This window comes from Myotis nattereri, assembly GCF_964212035.1.
Source record: "Myotis nattereri genome assembly, chromosome: 2".
NCBI lineage: Eukaryota > Metazoa > Chordata > Mammalia > Chiroptera > Vespertilionidae > Myotis > Myotis nattereri.
In genome coordinates this window covers 106,863,612-106,888,130 of record NC_138076.1, presented here as the reverse complement: position 1 = coordinate 106,888,130, position 24,519 = coordinate 106,863,612, and the positions used below count along the sequence as shown (strand labels likewise).

Genomic DNA, 24,519 nt, shown 5'->3' with positions numbered 1-24,519 from the left:
ACCTGGCTATGGCAGATCTGAAAAAAATTTTTAAATGTACCTCTGGACCCTGGTCGGTGTGGATCAGTAGTTAGTGTGTCCTCCCACACACCAGAGGATCATGGGTTCGATTCCTGGTGAGGGCACATACACAGGTTGTGGGTTCCATCCCTGTCGAATTGCTTGGGCAACTGATTGATATTTCTCTTTCTCTTTCCCTCTCCCTTCCTGTCCCTCTAGAATCAGTAAAAAGAATATATCCTTAGAGGAGGACTTAAAAAGAAAAAAAATGCTGGTTTGGTTCAGTGGATAGTGCTTCTGCAGGCGGACTGAAGGGTACCGGTTTGGATTCCAATCAAGGGCACATACTGGGTTGCAGGCTTAATCTCGGGCCCTGGTCAGGGATTCAGCAAGAGGCAACCAATTGATGTCTCTCACATTAGTTTCTGTATTTCTCCCTTTCTTCCATTCTCTGTAAAAAAACAACAACAAAAAATCGATGCAAAAATGTCCTCAGGTGAGGATTAACCAAAACAAACAAACAAACACCCATTCTCAGTGTGATTTTTGAAGGAGCATATGAAGAATTTGTTGAATGAATGAGAAGAAATGGGACTTTGCTTTCTAAATGTTTTAGCAACTCTGCAAGCCAGAGGGTTTATGTATTTATTTTTTAAAATATATTTTATTGATTTTTTACAGAGAGGAAGGGAGAGAGATAGAGAGTTAGAAACATCGATGAGAGAGAAACATCGATCAGCTGCCTCCTGCACACCTCCTACTGGAGATGTGCCCACAACCAAGGTACATGCCCTTGATCGGAATCGAACCTGGGACCTTTCAGTCCGCAGGCCGACGCTCTATCCACTGAGCCAAACTGGTTAGGGCTATTTTTTATTTTAATTTTTATTGATTGATTATTTTAGAGAGAGGAAGGGAGTGAGAGAAACACCAGTGTGTTGTTCCACTTATTATGCTCTCTTTGGTTGCTTCTTGTCTGTGCCCTGACCAGGGATCCAACCCTCAACCTTGCTGTATCAGGAGGAGGTTCTAACCCACTGCGCTGTGGGCTGCCTGTCAGGGCCCCTCAACAAAACCCCTCTGGTGTGCCCTGGCCCCTGCTGTGGGTCGGAACTCCTCTGCCACAGCAACGGTTTGGGTTCCATTCTGTCAGGGCACTCACAGATAATATACCTATACAGGAATGCCTTAGTCGCACTCTCTCCCAAGACATACAATTAGGCCGTGTGTGTGTGTGTGTGTGTGTGTGTGTGTGTGTGTGTGTGTGTGTGTCTGGCTGTCTGCTGCTCTTAAGTAACTGAGGACTGTTGAGGTCCCTGTGCTCTAGTCATTAGGCGGGGAGCTGGGGTTTCATTGCCAACATGGCCAACCCTGATCCCCACTACCCCCGCTCCTCCATGGAGCACGACTTCAACTATGGCAGCTGCATGGCCTCCACCAGCGTACACATCCGCATGGGTAGGTCGCCCTCCTGCGGCTCGCCAGGTCCTGCTGCTGCGCACTGGGTTCCCAGGGAGAGCGTCTTCTGCGACGGACTCCCAGGGAGAGCGGGGTTCCCGAGGGAAAGCACTTCGCTCCGTCTCCCTTCAGGGCTCCCGGGCCTGTCCTGTGCAGGGCTCGGAGGGGAGAGCCACCCCAGGGAAGCCTCGTAGCTGGGTGCTGAGAAAACGAAACTGGAACCCTTCCTCCTTGAACCCTGTCGTCTTTGGTGTAGAAAGGGACAGATGAAAGCCTCAGCAGCCTTACTGGGGCATCTTTAAGTGAAGATGTTATTTTTTTTCGGTGAAAATAAGTTTATTGTGTAATCATTGTGATTACACAATAACCTGCATTGAGTTATCTGCTGGGATGTTTGTGCTTTAGGGCATGTGAATGCATTTTATTTTATTTATTTATTTTTTTAAAATATATTTTATTGATTTTTTACAGAGAGGAAGGAAGAGAGATAGAGAGTTAGAAACGTCGATGAGAGAGAAACATCGATCAGCTGCCTCCTGCACATCTCCCACTGGGGATATGCCTGCAACCCAGGTACATGCCCCTGACCGGAATCGAACCCGGGACCCTTCAGTCCGCAGGCCGACGCTCTATCCACTGAGCCAAACCGGTCTCGGCCATTTTATTTTATTTGATGCAGCCTCATGTCCCTGGCCTGGCTTCGTGGGGCTTGCAGCCACACCCACCTGCTCCAGCTGGTCGTTATGCTCCATCCTTTACCAGGAGGGCAAATTTGCATATTCCTTCATTATATATATAGATGTGGACTTTGTTACTGGCTTCTTTGATTTAGCATAATGTTTTCTGGTTGTTGTAGCCTGTGTTAGTACTTCATTCCTTTTTATGGCCACATAATATTCCATTGTATGAATATACTTTTTTAATCAGTTGATGGGCAATTATTTGGCTTTTCTATGTAATGCTGCTATTATCATTCATGTGCAGGATTTTGTGTAGAAATGTGTTTTCATTTCTCTCTGACGAATGTAACAGAGTAACTGAATTTTGCCTCCTTTTTATACAAGTTTTATACACACACATACACACACACACACAGCCTAATTAATTGTATGTCTGGGGAGAGAGTGCAACTAAGGCAGGGGTCCTCAAACTATGGCCCGCGGGCCACATGCAAATACAAATATTGTATTTGTTCCCATTTTGTTTTTTTACTTCAAAATAAGATATGTGCAGTGTGCATAGGAATTTGTTCATAGTTTTTTTTTAAACTATAGTCCGGCCCTCCAACGGTCTGAGGGACAGTGAACTGGCCCCCTGTTTAAAAAGTTTGAGGACCCCTGTACTAAGGCATTCCTGTATAGGTATATTATCTGTGAGTGCCAATTGATGAGTGAGAACATTGTGGGGCACTTTTTTTATTTTTTATGACTTTACTTGAGTCAAACTGACAATAATTGCCAGGAAGGAAAATCTCAGTTTATTGAGAAAATGCTCTCTGGGCAATTCTTAACACAAGATTGAACTAGAGAACTTCAGTTAGGCGTGTTTCAGTTGGAAAGGGATAGCCTACATTAGAATACTTAGAGTCTGCTGATTTTTTAAATGACACCTTGCTTAGTTGCATTTCTCAACTGGATGGGGTAAATTATTACAATTTCATAATTTTTATTAGGATTATGTAAAGGTTTGATTATTTTTATTGATTTTTTAAATAAATTTTTATTGATTTCAGAGAAGAAGGGAGAGGAAGAGAGAGATAAAAACATCAATGATGAGAGGGAATCATTGATCGGCTGTGTCCTGCACGTTGGACCGAGCCTGCAACCCAGGCATGTGCCCTTGACTGAAATCGAACCTGGGACTCTTCGGTCAGCAGGCCGACGCTCTATCCACTGAGCCAAACCGGCTAGGGCTTTTATTGATTATTTTTTAAGAGAGGGAGGGAAGGAGGGAAGAATATTGATGTGTGTGGAAGAGAGAGAGAGAGAGAGAGAGAGAGAGAGAGAGAGAGAGAGAGAGAGAGAGAGAGATGTGAGAGAGAAACATTGATTGGTTGCCTCCTGCATGCACTCTGATTCAGACTGAAACCTGGATATGTGTCCTGACTGGGAATCGAACCTGCAACCACTTTGGTATATGGAAAAACACTCCAACCAACTGAGCCACATCAGCCAGGGCTTAGGATTATTTAATTTTACTTCTTTCTTTTTTTTTTGGAGAAAGTCTTAGAATGCCATAGGAGCTAATAAAGCGTGGATTAAAAAAATAGAGTTATTGGATTCATGTTAATTTGTGGAACTTCAAAAAAATTTTTTTCCTACTCAGACCACTACTGAGACTTGGGACTAGATAGAGATGTGGTAATCAAAAAACTTTGTTAACATGTTAAGCTCCCAGCCTGTTTTGTCTTCTGGAAGGAAAGTATAGTGTCAGTCACTAGTGACTGACATGGGGCTTAACGTGTTAATGCTTACAATTTTAAGTTTTGACCTAGTTGGTGTGGCTCAGTTGGTTGAGCATCATGCCATGCACCAGGAGGTCGCCTGTATGATTTCAGGTTGCGGCACATGCATAGGTTCGGGCTCCATCCCCGGTAGGGGGTGTGCAGGAGGTAGCCAATCCATGTTGCTCTCTCATCAATGTTTCTATCTCTCTCTGCCTTTCCCTTCCTCTTTCTGATATCAATAAACATTAAAAACATAAAATTATAAGTTTTGATTTGTGACATAGTTATCTGTGGGTATTTATTTTTCTGTTTACAAACTGGTATTATAGATCTGTTCAACTCCATATTACTTGAGTATTTAACAATCTTGTTACATTATAATTTCATTTTAGTAGAAAGAAATGGTCTAGAGAAACCAAGATGGTGGCATAGGTAAACACCAGAGTTTGCTGCCTCGAACAACCACTTCAAAAATACAACTACAAGATGGAACGGACATCATCCAGAACCACAGAAAGCCTGGCTGAGTGGAAATTCTACAACTAGAAGGAAAGAGAAAAGCATACCGAGACTCAGAGGAGGTGCAGTACGGAAGTAAAATACTAAAGTGCAGAGGGGCATGTGGAGCAGGCTGGCGGCCGTTGTCGTTTTCAATCAGGAGGGAGTCTCAGGCTCTGAGCTCCAGTTCCGGGTGAGTCTCTAGGGACCCAGACTCATACAGGAGAAGCGGGAATGTCTGGCATCAGTCAGATCTCGAGGGCAGCTTTCTCTCCGCGGGGCTTGCAGCGATTACCAGGACACTGAGAAGCAGAGCCTCTGAGGGCTGGCCTGAGAGAAGCCATAACTGCTAGCCCCACCCTGTTGATCCCGTGGGACCCGCCCAGCCCAAGTTCTGCAGGCAGGCTTTTGCTGGATAGCCTCAGGCAAAGGCTAGTTTAGCACCTTCCTAGAGATCCAGGAGCCAGGAAACCCAGAGGTCAGAGTGGGACCATCCAGTTTGCAGCTCCGTGGAACCATAAAGGCCACACTCAGGGGGCAGACTCAGTGAGCACCAAAGCTCCAATGAAGCAAGTCTTGCCCAAAGGGGTGTCTCTAGCACAGAAGTTCTCCCACTGCAGACACAGCTGATTCTCAAAGCCAATTGGCCTGGAGGTCAATTCCTCCCAGTGATAACCACAACAATCAAGGCTTAACTACAACAAGACTGTGCACAAAGACCACAAGGGGGTGCAACAAGAGTGTCCTCCTCAGGTAATTGGGGAGGCTGAACCACTGGGCCCTAGAGGACACTCAGCACAGAAAACCACTTTATCAACACAGGGAAGCATAAAAAATGCGGAGACAAAGAAAAAGGACACAAATGACAGAAATGGAAGAAAGCAAACTACTGGATATAGAGTTCAAAACCACACTTTTAAGGTTTTTCAAGAATTTTCTAGAAACTGCTGATAAACTTAATGAGATCTACAAGAAATCTAATAAGACCCTTGATGTTGTGATAAAGGACCAACTAGATATTAGGCATGCACTGACTGAAATTAAGTATATTATACAGACTCCCAATAGCAGACTAGAGGATTGCAAGAATCAAGTCAACGATTTGAAATATGAAGAAGCAAAAAACACCCAACCGGAAAAGCAAAATGAAAAAAGAATCCAAAAATACGAAGATAGGGTAAGGAGCCTCTGGGACAGCTTCAAACGTACCAACATCCAAATTATGGGGGTGCCAGAAGAAGAGAGAGAGCAAGATATTGAAAACCTATTTGAAGAAATCATGACAGAAAACTTCCCCTACCTGGTGAAAGAAATAGACTTACAAGTCCAGGAAGCGCAGAGAACCCCAAACAAAAGGAATCCAAAGAGGACCACACCAAGACACATCATAATTAAAATGCCAAGTGCAAATGACAAAGAGAGAATCTTAAAAGCAGCAAGAGAAAGAAAGTCAGTTACCTACGAGGGAGTACCCATACTAATGTCAGCTGATTTTTCAACAGAAACTTTGCAGGCCAGAAGGGAGTGGCAAGAAATATTCAAAGTGATGAATGCCAAGAACCTACAACCAAGATTACTTTATCCAGCAAAGCTATCATTCAGAATTGAAGGTCAGATAAAGAGCTTCACAGATAAGGAAAAGCTAAAGGAGTTCATCACCACCAAACCAGGATTATATGAAATGCTGAAAGGTATCCTTTAAGAAGAGGAAGAAGAAGAAAAAGGTAAAGATACAAATTATGAACAGCAAATACACATCTATCAACAAGTGAATCTGAAAATCAAGTGAATAATCTGATGAACAGAATGAACTGGTGATTATAATAGAATCAGGGCATAGAAAGGGAGTGGACTGGCTATTCTTGCGGGGTAAAGGGGTGAGGGGAATGCGGGAAGAGACTGGACAAAAATCATGCACCTATGGATGAGGACAGTGGGTGGGGAGTGAGGGAGGAGGGTGGGGTGGGAACTGGGTGGAGGGGAGTTATGGGGGGAAAAAAGAGGAACAAATGTAATAATCTGAACAATAAAGATTTAATTAATTAAAAAAATGGTCTAAAAACAAAGAGCTTCCTGAAATAATTTAATTAAAACTTGTTGAATTGTCCTGGCTGGTATGGCTCAGTTGGTTGAGCATTGCACTAAGAGGTTGCTGGTTGGATTCTCAGTCCGGGAACATCCCCAGGTTGCTGGCTTGATACTCAGCAGGTGGCATGCAGGAGGTGGCCAATCAACATTTCTCTTTCATTGGTGATTCTCTCCCTTTCTCCCTCTTTAAAAATAAACTAGAGGCCCAGTGCACGAAATTGTGTGGGTAGGGTCCCTAGGCCTAGCCTGTGATCAGGGCCATCTTCTGCCTGTTTGCCAGTCCCCAGGCCAAACGTCGCCTCTGCCACTTGGGCGGGTAGGTTGTGGGCATGCCCCACAGCTTCTGTCAGCACCACAAGCTCCAGCAGCAGCCGTGGCAGCGGCACCCGTTTGAGTGGCGTCCATGTGAGTGGCCCCGAGTGGGCATCACGTTCCATCAGGGGCCAGCTTGGCGCACGTGCATGGAGGTGAAGTCGCTGGTGCCTGCTTACCCACCGGCCTGATCCCCCGAGCAGCTGGGGATGAGCTAGGGATTTCAATAGCCTGACAGCAAGCCCAGTCCTCCCGCACCCAACCTGGTGCCCCTGTTCACTATCGCTGATCCATCGGAACCTGCAGGCTGGGGGAAGGACCAAGAGGTCAGCCATTCCATCCGCTTGCCAGTCCCCAGGCCTGCCCTGCCACCACCCACCCACTTCCCTGTGGTTCCCTATTTGCCTGCGGGCTGGGATTGGAGTGTGGGGGAGGTGGAGGAGGGGAGGGACCGAGAGGTGGTTAATGCACCTCATGACGACTGGTTGAGCGGTCGTTCCAGTCGTTCCGCTATGGTCCCTGGCCGTTTATTATATAGGATAAGCCCTGGCCAGTTTGGCTCAGTGGACAGAGCATTGGCCTGCAGATTGAAGGATCCCGGGTTCGATTCCAGTCAGGGCACATGCCTAGGTTGCGGGTTTGATCCCCAGGAGGGGCATGCAGAAAGCAGCCGATCAGTGACTCTCTCTCATCATTGATACTTCTATCTCTTGCTCCCTCTCCCTTCCTCTCTGAAATCAATAAATATATATTAAAATAAATAAATAAATGTTTTAGAAAAACATGGTAAATTATGAGTTTCTGTTATAGTTCTAAGGGGTTAAGTACTATAATATAGGTAAGATATTCTAAATTAGTATGTTTGAGGTAGGTGCTATAAATTTTTATTTCTTTTTTTAAAAATATATTTTATTGATTTTTTTACAGAGAGGAAGGGAGAGGGATAGAGAGTTAGAAACATCGATGAGAGAGAAACATCAATTCAGCTGCCTCCTGCACACCCCCTACTGGGGATGTGCCCGCAACCAATTCCGGTACATGCCCTTGACCGGAATCGAACCTGGGACCCTTGAGTCCGCAGGCCGATGCTCTATCCACTGAGCCCAACCGGTTACATCAATTTTTATTTCTTAAAATATTTTTATGTATTGATTGATTTTATAGAGAAAGGGATTAAGAGATAGAAAATAACAATTTTGTTGTCCCACTTATTTGTGCATTCATTTGTTGATTTTTAAAAAATAGATATTTTATTGCTTTTTAAAGAGAGGAAGGGAGAGGGATAGAGAGTTAGAAACATCGATGAGAGAGAAACATCAATCAGCTGCCTCCTGCACATCCCCTATTGGGGATGTGCCCGCAACCAAGGTACATGTCCTTGACCGGAAACGAACCTGGGACTCTTAAGTCCGTAGGCTGACGCTCTATCCACTGAGCCAAACCGGTTAGGGCTATTGGTTGATTTTTTTTCTTAATTAAATCTTTATCATTCAGATTATTACATTTGTTCCTCTTTTTTCCCCCCATAACTCCCCTCCTCCCAGTTCCGGCCCACCATCCGCCCTCACTCCCCACTCACTGTCCTCATCCATAGGTGCATGATTTTTGTCCAGTCTCTTCCCGCATCTCCCACACCCCTTTCCCCCCCAAGAATAGTCAGTCCATTCCCTTTCTATGTCCCTGGTTCTATTATGATCACCAGATTATTTATTCACCTGATTCTTAGATTCACTTGTTGATAGATGCATGTTTGTTGTTCATAATTTGTATCTTCACCTTTTTCTTCTTCTTCCTCTTCTTAAAGGATACCTTTCAGCATTTCATATAATCCTGGTTTGGTGGTGATGAACTCCTTTAGCTTTTCCTTATCTGTGAAGCTCTTTATCTGACCTTGAGTTCTGAATGATAGCTTTGCTGGATAAAGTAATCTTGGTTGCAGGTTCTTGGTATTCATCACTTTGTATATTTCTTGCCATTCCCTTCTGGCCTGCAAAGTTTCTGTTGAGAAATCAGCTGACAGTCGTATGGGTATTCCCTTGTAGGTAATTGAGTTTCTTTCTCTTGCTGTTTTTAAGATTCTCTATCTTTTGCTCTTGGCATTTTAATTATGATGTGTCTTGGTGTGGTCCTCTTTGGATTCCTTTTGTTTGGGGTTCTCCGTGCTTCCTGGACTTGTAAGTCTATTTCTTTCACCAGGTAGGGGAAGTTTTCTGTCATGATTTCTTCAAATAGGTTTTCAATATCTTGGTCTCTCTCATCTTCTGGCACCCCTATAATTCGGATGTTGGTACACTTGAAGCTGTCCCAGAGGATCCTTACACTATCTTCGTATTTTTGGATTCTTTTTTTCATTTTGCTTTTCTGGTTTGGTGTTTTTAGCTTCTTCGCATTTCAAATCTTTGCCTTGATTCTTGCGCTCCTCTGGTCTGCTGTTGGGAGTCTGTATAATATTCGTTATTTCAGTCCGTGTATGTTTAATTTCTAGTTGGTTCTTTATCATAACATCGAGGGTCTCATTAGATTTGTTGAGGATCTCATTAAGTGTATCAGCGTCTTCTAGACAGTTCTTGAGAGACCTTAAAAGTGTGGTTCTGAACTGAATATCCTCCATTGACATTTTCGTCCTGTTTCTTTGTCTCCGCATTTTTTTATGCTTTCTTGGTGCACCCCCTAGTGGTCTTTGTGTGCAGACCTCCTGTAGTTAAGCCTTGATTGTTGTAGTTAATACTAGGGGGATTTGACCTCCAGGCCAAGTGGCTGTGAGAATCAGCTGTGTCTGCAGTGGGAAAACTTCTGTCCTCTAGGGAGGTGCTAATCTAGCCTTTGCCTGAGGCTATCTGGCAAATGGCTCTGTGCAGGGCTTGGGCGGGGCGGTGGGTCGCTCGGGCTCGGGATCAACAGGGTGGGCCGGAGAGAGCAGTTATGGCGGCTCTCAGTTCCGTCCCTAGGGGCTCTGCCTCACAGAGTCCCAGCAACCGCTGCAAACCTCAGAGAGAAAGCTGCCTTCAAGTTCCGACTGTCCCACTTCTCCCGTTTGAGTCTGGGTCCCTAGAGACTCGCCCGGATCTGGAGCTCAGAATCTGAGACTCCCTCCCGATTGAAAGCACCAACCGCGCCCTCCGCCGCCAGCCCGCTCCGCGTGCACTCCGTACCTGAGTATTTCACTTCAGCACTGCACCTCCTCTGAGTCTGGGTATGATATTCTCTTTCCTCCTAGTTGTAGAATTTCCACTCAGCCAGCCTTCCTGTGGTTCTGGATGATGTCTGTTTTATTTTTTAGGTGTGTTTTGATTTGGTTGTCTGGTTGATTTTTTTAAAAAATATTTTTTTATTTCCGAGAGGAAGGGAAGGAGAGGAAGAGGGAGATAGAAACATCAATGATAAGAGAGAATCATTGATAGGCTGCCTCCTGCGTGCCCCACACTGGAGATCGCACGCCCCACTCTAGGGATCGAACCTGCATGTGCCCTGACCAGGAATCAAACGTGACCTCCTGGTTCATAGGTTGATGCTCAGCCACTGAGACACACTGCCTGGGAATTCTTTTTTTTTCTTTTAATTATTGATTTTTTTTTTTAGAGAAGAAGGGTGAGGGAGATAGAGAAACATGGATGTGAGGGAGAAACATTGACACGCGAACTCATTTTTTTGTTTGATTTTTCTTTGTTAAATGGCATTTAAATATATAAAATAAATATCAAAAATATAAGTCTTTGTTTTACTATGGTTGCAAATATAAAAAAATTTCTATATGTGACATCGCACCAGAGTTAAGTTACGGTTTTTCAAAATGCTGACACGCCGAGCTCAAAAGGTTCGCCATCACTGGACTATACAGACAGTCCTCGGGTTACATCGGACTCGACATACATCGTTTTGTGGTTACGTCGCCATCTCCCATTTATTTATAAAAAAAAGAGTTCCATCATTTTGACATATGTACATAGGTGCTTTATGTTTTTTATTATTTATTTACCACAAGGGAAGGTCAGGAATTGTTACCTTTCTTTAAAATTTTTTTTACTGTTTCACTTCATTACTGCTGTGTACGAGCTCAATGTGAGTGACGTAGGTGCTTATGTAGGTGGGTTCCAACTTACGGCGAAAATCACTTTATGTCGCGCCGTAGGTACGGATCTCTGATGTAACCCAAGGACCTACTGTACTCCAACCAACTGAGCCACACCAGCGGGGCCATTGGTTGATTCTTTAATGTGCCCTGACCAGGGATCAAACCTGCAACCTTGGCTGTGTATGGGGACAACACTCTAACCAACTGTGTTACCTGGCTAGGGCTTATAAATTTCTTCCTTTCTTTTTTTTTATTTTTTATTGATTTCAGAGAGGAAGGGAGAGGGAGAGAGAGCTAGAAACATCAGTGATGAGAGAGAATCATTGATCGGCTGCCTCCGGCATGACCCCTACTGAGGACTGAATCCACAACCTGAGCATGTGCCCGTGAGTGGAATTGACGCCGGCACCCTTCAGAATGTAGGCCGATGCTCTACCCACTGAGCCAAACCAGCTAGGGTTAGGTTGCAGGATTGATTCCTGGTTGGGGCACGCTGATCCATGTGTGTCTCTCTTACATTGATGTTTCTCTCTCCCTACCCCTTCTTCTCTCTCTGAAATGAAATGAAATGAAATAAATAAATAAAATAAAATAAATAAAATACTATCATCAACAAATCAACAAACAACAAGTGCTGGAGAGGATGTGGAGAAAAAGGAACACTCATGCACTGCTGGTGGGAATGCAGACTGGTGCAGCCACTATGGAAGACAGTATGGAGTTTCCTCAAAAAACTGAAAATGGAACTCCCATTGACCCTGTGATCCCACTTCTAGGAATATATCCCAAGAAACCAGAAACACCAATCAGAAAGGATATATGCACTCCTATGTTCATAGCAGCACAATTCACTATAGCTAGAATCTGGAAACAGCCTAAGTGCCCATCAGTAGATGAATGGATTAGAAAACTGTGGTACATCTACACAATGGAATACTATGCTGCTGTAAAAAGGAAGGAACTCTTACCATTTGCAACGGCATGGATGGAACTAGAGAGCATTATGCTAAGTGAAATAAGCCAGTCAATGAAGGAAAAATACCACATGATCTCACTCATTCATGGATAATAGCGACCATTATAAACTTTTGAACAATAATAGATACAGAGGCAGAGCAGCCTCAAACAGATTGTCAAACTGCAGAGGGAAGGCCGGGGAGGGTTGGGGGGCAGGAGGGAGGGGGGTAAGAGATCAACCAAAGGACTTGTATGCATGCATATAAGCATAACCAATGGACATAAGACACTGGGGGATAGGGGAGGCTAGGGGACTGTCAAGGGCAGGGGAAAAAAAGGGACACAGATGTAATACCCTTTGTAATACTTTAAGCAATAAAAATAAATAAAATAAATAAATAAATAAAATAAATTAAAATCAAAAAAATAAAAAAATAAAATAAATAAGTAAAGTAAATTAAAATAATAAAATAAATAAATAAAATAAAATATAAAGTTAAATAAAGCTTAATTCCTGCAGTCTTTTCCATCCTAGTATCCTGGGATTTGCAGATACTCATAATAGAAATCTGGTTAAAAAAAGCAAACCATTTATTGTCTGATTGGGATATTACGTTTGTTACTGAAGGATCATGGGTGTTTTATATGTCACTGGTTTTAAAGATGCCACCAAGTCCTCCTATATAATAAAGAGGTAACATGCAAATTGACCCTCACTCCATCACACCATCACAAGATGACTGCACCCACAGCAGAGGCGGGGTTCCCATAACAAGCCATAATGAGCGATTATCAGGGATCTGAGGCTGCGTGCGGCACTGGGCTAGGGCAGGGGAGCTGAGGCTGTGGCCCCTGCCCGGTCAGGGCTTGATGGGGCACCTCAGGCCTCATCCCCTGCCTGGCAGGGCTTGATGGGGGACCTCAGGCCATGCCCCCTACCTGGCGGGCCTTGATGGAGGACCTCAAGGCGGGCCCCCCGCTCTGGCCTGGACCAGGGGACCTCAGTCCATGACCCCTGCCCTGCTGCTGGGCAGGGGGACCTCAGACCGTGTCCCCCACCTGGTGGGGCTTGATAGGGGACCTCACGGCATGTCCCCCACCCTGGCCCAGGCCAGGGTACCTCAGGCTGCAACCCCCGCTCTGGCGCCGGGCCAGGGGACCTCAGGTTATGTCCCCCACCCTGGCCTGGACCAGGGGACTTCAGGTCACACCCCCTGTCTTGGTGCTGGGCTGGGGGACCTGAGGGTGTGCCGGGGGACCCGAGGCTGTGCACCCTGCCCAGCATGTGCCGGGGGACGTGAGGCTGCGCTCCCTGCCCAGCATGCGCCGGGGGACCTGAGGCTGTGCTCCTTGCCCAGCGGGGCTTGATGGGGGCCCTGAGGCTGCACCCCCCACCTGGCGGTGCTTGACAAGGGACCTGAGGCTGCACCCCCTGCCTGGTGGGGCTTGACGGGGGTGGGCCCGGTCGGGTCTGGGTCTCGCCCAATGGGGGTGGGGCTGGCCAGGTCTGTGTCTTTTGCGGTTTCGAGGAGTGGGCGGGGTCTTGGCTCTGGGTCCCCTGGTGTGCCCCAGACTCTGACAGGAGGAAGATTTTTATATACATGTTACTAATTTTCTTTCATCTCTGACACTTCTATTATAGAGAAAGGGCTAATAGCAATATTAAAATATTTCCTCTAATTAATTCCCTTTTAATGTGCATGAATTTCATGCACTGGGCCACTAGTGATTGAGATAAGTCAAATTCCTTAATTTTTGTATTATTCCATGCTGTTTCAAAGTGCTTCTGTGCCCTTTTCTGACCTACTTTACATCTAAAATTCACCCCTTTCCCATTGCCCAGCTGATTCAATTAGTGAATACCTATTCATGTTCCAAGCCTGGCTCAGTTTTTAGTTTATAAAGACATAATTAATTTCCTCTTCCTTTCCCCCTTCCCCAGAGAGACTTGTCTGTTTCTTCTTTTGGGTTGTTCTCTCCCACTCTATGGATACTGACTTGTATTATAGAACTTTATTGTTCTTGTTTATATATTTTTGTTTACTTCTACTTGGTTGAAAACTTCTGAGGGCAGTAATTTATCTTAGTTGTCTTTGTGTCTAATGCATATAGAGTACCTTGTATATTTTTTCTTTAATGTATTTTATTGATTTCAGACAGGAAGGAAGAGGGGGAAAGAGAAACATCAATGATGAGAGAGAATCATTGTTTGGCCGCCTCCTGCATGCCCCGTAGTGGGGATCAAGCTCGCATCCCAGGCATGTGCCCTGACCGGGAATCGAACCGTGACCTTCTGGTTCCTAGGTCGATGCTCAGCTACTGAGCCACAGTGGTCGGGCGAGTACCTTGTATGTTAAGATGGTGTGGAATGAATACAAAAAATTGTCAGAAGGCACGGTTGTCTATTTTAATAGATGTAATTATTAGTCTGTATGTGGACTTTGTAGAATTAGAAGATTTTCTAAACTATAAATAGTCTAGTAATCTTTTAGAATGTAGTGTGTTATATTCATTGGGAAACTGCCTTAGAAATTTTAAGAAAAGTAGATTCCAGTTAAGTCTTGGTTATAAACAACACAAAGTAATTTAGCTTATTTGAGCAGAAAGGAACTTACTGCAAGGGTATTGGATATCTTACAGAATGGACAGAAAAGGTGGAAAATTAGGTTTGGGAAATAGGCAAGAACCAAGGGAGAGTGCTGCACACTCAGCCAAGGTCTGGCCACGGGAATAGAATAGTATACTGCTACTGGATTTGCACCACTGCCTCTGCTGAACCAACACCACCACTATTCCATAAATTACCTTTTAATGTCTTTTTAGATTCCAAATCTAGAACCTCTGACTTGGCTGAACCTAGATTACATATCTGTAGCCTGAGATCCATGGACCAGAACAGGAGAGAAAATATCTAGTCAGTTTTAGCTTTTGTAGTGTGGGGGATTTGTTTTCTACTATGATTGCCTCTGTGGGATGCTCCATAGATAGGAAATTGAGGTCAGATGGCTGGTAGGCAAAAAAGTAAAAAAACAAACAAACGGTGAAATTAGCTCTGGTTGGGTGGCTAAGTTAGTTGAAGCCCCAACTCATAGACCAAAAAGTTGTACTTCAGTTCCTGGTCAGGGCACATACTTAGGTTGTGGATTCGATCTCTGGTCGGGGAGTGTGTGGGAGGCATTTGATTGATGTTTTTCACATCGATGTTTCTCCCTTCCTCTCTAAAATCAATAAAAGCAAGTCCTAGGGCAGTGGTCGGCAAACCGCGGCTCGTGAGCCACATGTGGCTCTTTGGCCCCTTGAGTGTGGCTCTTCCACAAAATACCACGTGCGGGCGCGCACGTACAGTGCGATTGAAACTTTGTGGCCCATGCGCAGAAGTCGGTTTTTGGCCTGGGCGAGTCTATTTTGAAGAAGTGGCGTTAGAAGAAGTGGGGGGTGTCGAAGAAGTGGGGGGTGTTGGTCCGGTGACTCGCAGGCAGACCGTGGGATATGCAGTGCGGGGGAGGTACATTGTTTTGAGGTACTTTCGCTGAGGTCGACCCCTTCCAACTCTCGCATCCACACTGGTCTATCTGAAACAAGTATACAAGACAAGTGTGGATGGGAGAGTTGGAAGGGGTCAACCTCAGCGAACATACCTCAATCAGATTGAGGACGTTTTTAGCAAAGGCCAGCTTAGGAGTACCCTAATTAAGTTAATAACAATGTACCTACCTATATAGTTTAAGTTTAAAAAATTTCGCTCTCAAAAGAAATTTAAATCATTGTACTGTTGATATTTGGCTCTGTTGACTAATGAGTTTGCCGACCACTGTCCTAGGGTGAGGATTAAAAAAAAAAGGTGAAAATGCATTATAGCACTACTGCTAGTTAATATCTGATTCATAGATCTCAGAAAATTTATTTCACTTTTATGGGTCTCTTTTTTATTATTTGTAAATTTGAAACACTGTCTTTTCATTATTAAATGGTAATAACAATGTAAAAGTGTAATCAAATATATTTTTTTCTTTCTCTTTGTCTTCTTTTGTCATCAAATATTTTGAATATCCTGTAAGAACACAAGGGATGTTGCTTTTATTCCTGTGATGTAAGCTATACCTTTTCCCTTTCTTTGGCGTATGTATTAATAATTTTTAAATATACCTTTCTGAAGTTTATGGGAACTTAAAGTTGAGCAGGGCAGTCCAAGGCATATTGTTGATTTATTGGGTATTTTGATATAATTTTTGTAGCATTGCCCTCAGAAGATAGAAACAATAATTATTCTAGGACATTTCTCTTAGTTTGCTTTTAACAGATCTTACATTTTGCCAACCTTGCCTGTCTCTTTTTCCTATTGTTAGCTACCTCTTTTTCTTTTTTTAAAATATGTTTTTATTGATTTTTTTTTTAAGATAGAGGGAGAGAAACATTGATTGGCTGCCTCTTGCATGTCCCCTACTGGGGATCAAGCCCACACCTGGGCATGTGCCCTGACCTGGTATTGAACCAGCAACCTCTTGGTGTACTGGACAATGCTCAAACAACTGAGTCACACTGGCCAGGGCTACTGGATATTTCTTGAGATCTTAAAGAAGTCTGTAGTGTTGTTTTAAGTAGAAAACAGTTATTTGGAAACCTCTTGATGAGATATTATGGTTGGAAATAGCTAGTAAGGTACATAGTAGGGGTCAACAGGTATAGATTTTCAGTTATAAAAGAAATCATTCTTTTTTTTAAAAAAAATATTTTATTGATTTTTTACAGAGAGGAAGGGAGAGGGATAGAGAGTTAGAAACATCGATGAGGGAGAAACATAGACCAGCTGCCTCCTGCACGCCCCCTGCTGGGGATGTGCCCGCAACCGAGGTACATGCTCTTGACCAGTATCGAACCTAGGACCCTTGAGTCCGCAGACCGACACTCTATCCACTGAGCCAAACCACTTAGGGCAAGAAATCATTCTTGAGGATATAATGTACATCATGGTGACTATAGTTAATAATACTGTATTGCATATTTGAAAGTTGCTAAGATCATAAATATTTTTTAATTAAAATTTTTTTCAATTTCATTCAACATTTGTATTACTTTCAGCTGTACAGCATGTGAGAATAAATTTATTTATTTATTTATTTCAAGTTATAAGAGAAAGTGTATTTAGAAAGTCACAGAGGTAGAAGAAGTGAGCTGTAGAAGAAATGCACTCAGGAAACAAGTTACAGAAGCAAAAGAAGGGCCTCTGGAGCTTAGGAGAAAGAGAGAGAGATAAGTGCCTTGAGGGACGAAAGAGGGAAGAGGGGCGTGGGTGGGCTCCAGAAAAGAGAGAACATGCTGAGAATAAATCTTAAAAAGGTAGACTGGCCAGTGTGGTTCAGTGATTGAGCATCGACCCATGAACCAGGAGGTCACAGTTTGATTCCGGGTTAGGGTACATGCCTGGGTTGCGGTCTCGATTCCCAGTGTGGAGTATGCAGGAGGCAGTCAATTAATTATGTTTCTCTTTCATCAATGTTTCTATCTCTCTAAAGATGAATAAAAACATTAAAAAAAATTTTTATTGATATCAGAGAGGAACGAAGAGGTAGAGGGAGAGAGAAACATCAGTGATGAGAGAGAACCATTGATAGGCTGCTTCTTGCATGCTCCACACCGGGGATTGAGCCCACAACCCGGGCATGTTGAACCATGATCTCCTAGTTCATAGGTGGACGCTCAACCACTTAGTCAGCTGGGCAATATAAACATATTTTTTAAAAAAATAAATAAAAAGGTACATGGTAGGTAAAACTGCTACTAAGTCCAGGTGAAAAAGGGAGAGTTGTAGTTGTGTTGACTAGGGGACAAGTTAGGAAGCCTAATGAAGAGATTTAGAACATAGGAGCTTAAATAACAGTCCAGAAGCTAGTGGTCAGGTTGGCAAGGTCACTCTGTTCTACATGGTCATTCTGGGACACAGGTTCCTTCTGTCTTGTTGCTTCACCATCCCCTAAAATGGTGTTCTTGTTTGCATGTTTGCCATATTCGCATTTCAAACCATAGAAAGGAGGGAAGAGGAATTCTTTGAGGAAAGACCCACAAATTGCAGATATAACTTCCACTCATATTCCTGTGGCTAAGACTGATCATATGGTACATTCAGTTGCAAAGGAGACTAGGAAATATAATTGGCAACTGGGTGGCCACAATTTAGGAGGCTTTATTAGTAAAGGAAATAAGAGAACATACTGGATGGAGGAGCAGTGGGGGCATGACTAGTGTTTTTGCCATTTGGGTGAAAATAGAGAAACTAGGGAGAGAGGGAAGTGTGCTTTTGATATGAAATTTGAATAAATTACCACTAGTAAGTAAATATATTTTTAAAACATTACTCAGAAGAAAAGTCTTAGAAATACTTATTTTGGTATTTAGTTGACTAATTGAAGTCAAGAAGAAAATCTACTAGCATGTACAGACAGTCCTCGGGTTACATGGGACTCGACATACATCGTTTTGTGGTTATGTTGCCATCTCCCATTTATTTATAAAAAAAAAGATCTGTCATTTTGACGTATGTACATATGTGCTTTATGGTTTTTATTATTTACCACAAGTAAAGGTCAGGAATTGTTATCTTTCTTTTAAGTTTTTTTTTACTGTTTCACTTCATTACTGCTGTGTATGTGCTCCATGTGAGTGACGTAGGTGCTTATGTAGGTGGGTTCCGACTTAAGGCAAAAATTGCTTTACGTTGCGCTATAGGAATGGATCTCAGACATAACCTGAGCACCTACTGTAATAAACTTTATTTTTTAGTATATATTTTTATCAATGATGAGAGAGAATCACTGATTGGCTGCCTCCCGCACCTCTCCCCGCCACCAGGGGTTGAGCCCACCATCTGGGCATGTGCCTTGACCTGGAATCAAACCATGACACCTGGGTCATAGGTCTATGCTCAACCACTGGCGACAACAGCTGGGCAGCATGTAATAAACTTAAACTGAAAAAATGCTTTCATGTTTTTAGGTTTTACGCATCTGTTAATAGACCTTTTTGGAGCTCTGCCACCCAACTCAATGGCGTCTTCTACTTCTGTTCCTCTGGGATTTCACTATGAAACAAAGTATGTTGTTCTCAGCTACTTGAGACACCTCTCTCAGGAGAAGCTGCAAGAGCATCATCTTTCCTCACTACAAGGTATTACCTTTGGCTTATGGTGGTTATATTTAGTAGCAATAATAACATCATATGTAAAAGCATATATACCTAAATAATTTATATTTATGGTTTTATGATCAAATAATACCAATAAGCTTTTAAAAAGCTTTATTGTTGAGAGTATTACAGATGTCCCTCCATTTTCCCCCCATTACCCTCCCTCCTGCCGGTTCCTACCCTGCTCTAAGCCTTCAATACCTTATTGTCTGCCTCCATGGGCAATGCATATAAGTTCTCCAGTTAATCTCTCCCCCTTCCTGCCTTTCCCTTTAAGATTCGTCAGTCTGTTGCATGTTTCCTTGCCTTTGGTTCTATTTTATTCATCAGTTTATTTTGTTCATTAGACGCCTTGTTCATTTATTTTAATTTTTAGATTAGTTGTTGATAGATATGCATTTATTGCCATTTTATTGTTCATATTTTTTATTTTTTATTTTTACTTTTTAAAGAATACCCATACATTTCATGTAATACTGGTTTGGTGGTGATGAACTCCTTTAGCATTTTCTTGTCTATGAAGCTCTTTATCTGACCTTCAATTCTAAATGATAGCTTTGCTGGGTAGAGTGATCTTGGTTGCAAGTCCTTTTCATCACTGAATATTTCTTGCCAGTCTCTTCTGGCCTGCAAAGTTTCTGTTGAGAAATCAGCTGACAGTCTTATGGGAGCTCCCTTGTAGATAACTAACTGCTTTCCTCTTGTTGGTTTTAAGATTCTGTTTCTCTTTAACCTTTGGCATTTTGATTATGATGTGTCTTGGTGTGGGACTCTGGATTCATCTTGTTGGGGACTCTCTGTACTTCCTGGACTTGTATATCTATTTCCTTCACCAAGTTAGGGAAGTTTTCTGTCATTATTTTAAAAATTAAAAAAAACACATGTTTTTATTGATTTCAGAGAGGAAGGGAGAGGGAGAGATAGAAACATCAATGTTGAGAGAGAATCACCAATTGGCCTCCCCCTGTAAAACCCCCCCCCCCACCCTCCTCCCCCCCACACACACTGGAGATTGAGCCCGCAACCTTGCCTTAACAGGGAATCAAATCGTGACCTCCTGGTTCAGAAGTCCAGTGCTCAAGCACTGAGCTACACTGGCTGGGCTCTGTCATTTTTTCAAATAGGTTTTCAACTTCTTGATCTCTCTCTTCTCCTTCTGGCACCCCAATGATGCAATTGTTGATATGCTTCAAGTTGTCCCAGAGGCTCCTTGCACTTTCCTCATTTTTTTAGATTCATTTTTCTTTTTGCTGTTCTCATTGGGTGTTTTTTGCTTCCTTATATTTCAACTTGCTGATTTGATTCTCAGGTTCATCTACTCTACTGTTGATTCTCTATACAATATTCTTCACTGAAGTTAGTGTATCATTCATTTCTGACCGGTTCTTTTTTATGCTTTTGTAGTTTGCACTAAGTTCATTGAGCATCCTTATAATCAGTGTTTTGAACTCTGCATTTAGTAGATTGCTTGTCTCCATTTTCTTTAGTTCCTTTTCTGGAGTTTTGTCCTGTTCTTTCATTTGGGACGTGTTTTTTTTGAGTCCTCATTTTAGCAGCCTCCCTGTGTTTGTTTCTGTGTTTTAGGTAGAGTTGTTCCATTTCCTAGGCTTGGTTGAGTTGCCTTATGTAGTAGGTGTTTTGTAGAGTCCAGGGGCACAGCCTTCTTGATCACGAAGCTGAGCACTCAAGGTGTGTGTGCTTCCTCCCCGCCCCCGCCCCCCCTCCCCCCCCCCCGCACACACACACTTGGATGGGCTGTGTACATCCTCTGTTGTAGTTCAGTTTGATTGCTGTTGGCATGTCAATAGGAAGGGATTTATTCCCAGGGCAGTCAGCTGGAAGGACTGGCTGTGACCAACGAGGATCAGATGTGCAGGGGCCCACCCCACAGAGTAGGACTTACTTCAGCAGGTCTCTGATACCTGCTGAGTCTGCCCCTTGTCTGTTGTTTGTGGGGGTGGTGATGCTACAGGGTGATCTGATACAGTCTACCAGGTGTGCTGGCTCTGTGGCTTTCTAGGAGGTGCAGGCCAAGATCACCACTGCCAGTATTCTGCCCAAGGCCACTGGCATGAACTACAGATCAATGTTTAGATGACTGCTACTTGTGTTGGGCTTGGAGATGCCAAGAAGAGGCCAAACTGTGAACCAAGGTAGCATGCTGCTAGTGCTGGGCCTAGGACCACTTAGCAAGAGGTATGGAATATACTGAGGCCAGCTGTTGGAGTGATTTTAGGAATGTCTGAAGCGTGAGTTAGGACACGCTATTCATATAGAAAAGCCACTGCAAACAGCTTTGGTGGGGTCCCAGGGAATGACCAGGGCTGGGCAAACAGTGTGGGCCAGGTTGATGGAGATTCAGATATGGCATCTGTCATTGGCCCTGTGGCTGGGAGGTCTCAGCAAAGGAACAATGACCTCTGCCAGCACTTTTCTCTGGGAGGCCCCCCAGTTCTTGCCCTAAAGCCATACACTTTATTTCCTCTGTATGTCCCTGGATCCTTTCAAGCTGCTGCCTGAGTGCTGGAGATCAGCGGGAGCGTATCTGAGTAAGTCCATGCATGGGGCCTTTAAGTGGAACTGCCTGGGACTCTAGCAGCCTCTGTGTCACCCAGCAATAATCCTCATTGGTTTTTGTTTTTTTAAAAAATATATTTCTTATTATTTATTTATTTATTTATTTATTTATTTATTTATTTTTTATTGCTTACAGTATTACAAAGGGTATTACATCTGTGTCCCTTTTTTCCCCTGCCCTTAACAATCCCCTGGCCTCCCCTACCCCCCAGTGTCTTATGTCCATTGGTTATGCTTATATGCATGCATACAAGTCCTTTGGTTGATCTCTTACCCCCCTCCCTCCTGCCCCCCAACCCTCCCCGGCCTTCCCTCTGCAGTTTGACAATCTGTTTGAGGCTGCTCTGCCTCTGTATCTATTATTGTTCAAAAGTTTATAATGGTCTCTATTATCCATGAATGAGTGAGATCATGTGGTATTTTTCCTTCATTGACTGGCTTATTTCACTTAGCATAATGCTCTCCAGTTCCATCCATGCCATTGCAAATGGTAAGAGTTCCTTCCTTTTTACAGCAGCATAGTATTCCATCGTGTAGACATACCACAGTTTTCTAATCCATTCATCTACTGATGGGCACTTAGGCTGTTTCCAGATTCTAGCTATGGTGAATTGTGCTGCTATGAACATAGGGGTGCATATATCCTTTCTGATTGGTGTTTCTGGTTTCTTGGGATATATTCCTAGAAGTGGGATCACAGGGTCAAATGGGAGTTCCATTTTTAGTTTTTTGAGGAAACTCCATACTGTCTTCCATAGTGGCTGCACCAGTCTGCATTCCCACCAGCAGTGCATGAGTGTTCCTTTTTCTCCACATCCTCTCCAGCACTTGTCGTTTGTTGATTTGTTGATGATAGCCAGTCTGACAGGTGTGAGATGGTACCTCATTGTTGTTTTGATTTGCATCTCTCAGATGATTAGTGACTTTGAGCATGTTTTCATATGTCTGTTGGCTTTCTGAATGTCCTCTTTTGAAAGGTGTCTATTTAAGTCCTTTGCCCATTTTTTGATTGGATTGTTTATTTTCCTTTTGTTAAGTTGTATGAGTTCCCGATAAATTTTGGAGATTAGGCCCTTATCAGATACGACATTGGCAAATATGTTTTCCCACGCAGTGGGTTTTCTCGTTGTTCTGTTGATGGTTTCTTTTGCTGTGCAGAAGCTTTTTATTTTGATGTAGTCCCATTTGTTCATTTTCTCTTTAGTTTCAAGTGCCCTAGGAGCTGTATCAGTGAAGAAATTGCTTCGGCATATGCCTGAGATTTTGTTGCCTTTGGATTCTTCTAGTATTTTTATGGTTTCCTGTCGTACATTTAAGTCCTTTATCCATTTTGAGTTTATTTTTGTGTATGGTGTAAGTTGGTGATCTAGTTTCATTTTCTTGCATATATCTGTCCAATTTTCCCAACACCATTTACTGAAGAGACTATCTTGGGTCCATTGTATGTTCTTCCCTTCTTTGTCAAATATTAATTGAGCATATTGGTTCGGGCCAATTTCTGGGCTCTCTATTCTATTCCATTGATCTATATGCCTGTTCTTGTGCCAATACCAGGCAGTTTTGAGAACAGTGGCTTTGTAATACATCTTGATATCTGGTATTGAGAGCCCACCTACTTTGTTCTTTCTCAGGATTGCTGCAGCTATTCGGGGTCTTTTTTTATTCCAGATGAATTTTTGGAGAGTTCGTTCTAGATCTGTGAAGTATGCCGTTGGTATTTTTAAATATATTTCTTTATTGATTTCAGAGAGAAAGGGATGAGAGAGAGATAGAAACATCAGTGATGAGAGAGAATCATTGATCGGCTGCCTTCTGCTTGTCCCCCACTGGGAATCGAGCCGGCAACCCAGGCATGTATGTGCCCTTGGCCGGAATCAAACCCGGGACCCTTCCATCCGCAGGCTGATGCTTTATCCACTGAGCCAAGCCGGCTAGGGCTCCTCATTGGTTTTTACAGCCTGAAGTTATAGGGACTTCTCTTCCCAGCACTAGAACCCTAGACTGAGGGGTCTGCTGTTGGGCTGGGACCCCTTGCTCCTCACAGGGGAATTCTGCAGCCAAGATATCCCTTTCTGTTAAAAATCAGCATACTTTCAACTGGTGTGGCTTAGTGGTTGATTATCGATTTACGAACCTGGAGGTCATGGTTCAATTCCCTCTCTGGGACATGCCTGGATTTTGGACTCTGTCCTCAGTAGGGGGCATGAAGGAAGTTGATCAATAATTCTCTCTCATCATTGATTTTTTTTCTAATTTAAATTCTTTATTATTGAAAGTATTACATATGTATCCTTTTCCCCCCATTAACCTCTCCCTGGCTGCTCCCACCCTCCAGCACATGCCCTTGCCCCCCTACTGTCTGTGTCCATTGGTTATGCTTATATGCATGCATACAAGTCCTTTGGTTGATCTCTAATCCTCCCCCCCCCCCCCCATAGGAGAACTCCTGCAAATGGTAGGAGTTCTTTCGTTTTTATAGCAGCGTAGTATTCCATTGTGTAGATGTACCACAATTTTTTAATCCACTCATCTGCTGGTGGGCACTTAAGCAGTTTCCAAATCTTAGCTATTGTAAATTGTGCTGCTATGAGCATAGGGATGCATATATCCTTTCTGATTGGTGTTTCTGGTTTCTTGGGAGATAGTCCTAGAAGTGGGATTACTGGGTCAAATGGGAGTTCCATTTTTAATTTTTTGAGGACACTCTATACTGTTTTCTCATCATTGATGTGTTTGTTTTTTTTTTATCATCGATGTTTTTAATCTCTCCCTTCCTCTCTCAAATAAATAAAAAATATATTTAAAAACAAGCAAACAAACAAAATGCCACACATTCTGCAATCTCCAGCCCTCCTATCAATTTCAGTGTGGTTTCGTCTTTAATTCTCTAGTTGTAGGATTTCCAGTCTGCCAGATATCAGGTGGTTCTGAA

At 43.2% G+C, this 24,519-nt stretch overlaps 1 protein-coding gene across 4 annotated transcripts in view; it reads left to right on the top strand.

The window, feature by feature from the left end:
- The window catches only part of BCL2L13 (BCL2 like 13), a 224,849-nt gene that overhangs the window by 6,763 nt on the left and 193,567 nt on the right, over positions 1–24,519 (top strand). For 3 of the 4 annotated variants that reach the window (XM_081083523.1, XM_081083524.1, XM_081083521.1), the window contains exon 2: positions 18,822–18,992. In XM_081083523.1, coding sequence (XP_080939649.1) covers positions 18,872–18,992 — 121 coding nt within the window. In that variant the 5' untranslated portion in view covers positions 18,822–18,871. Of the gene's footprint in view, positions 1–18,821; positions 18,993–21,519; positions 21,560–24,519 lie in introns of all 4 variants that reach the window. The other variant, XM_081083522.1, reaches the window with a different exon arrangement.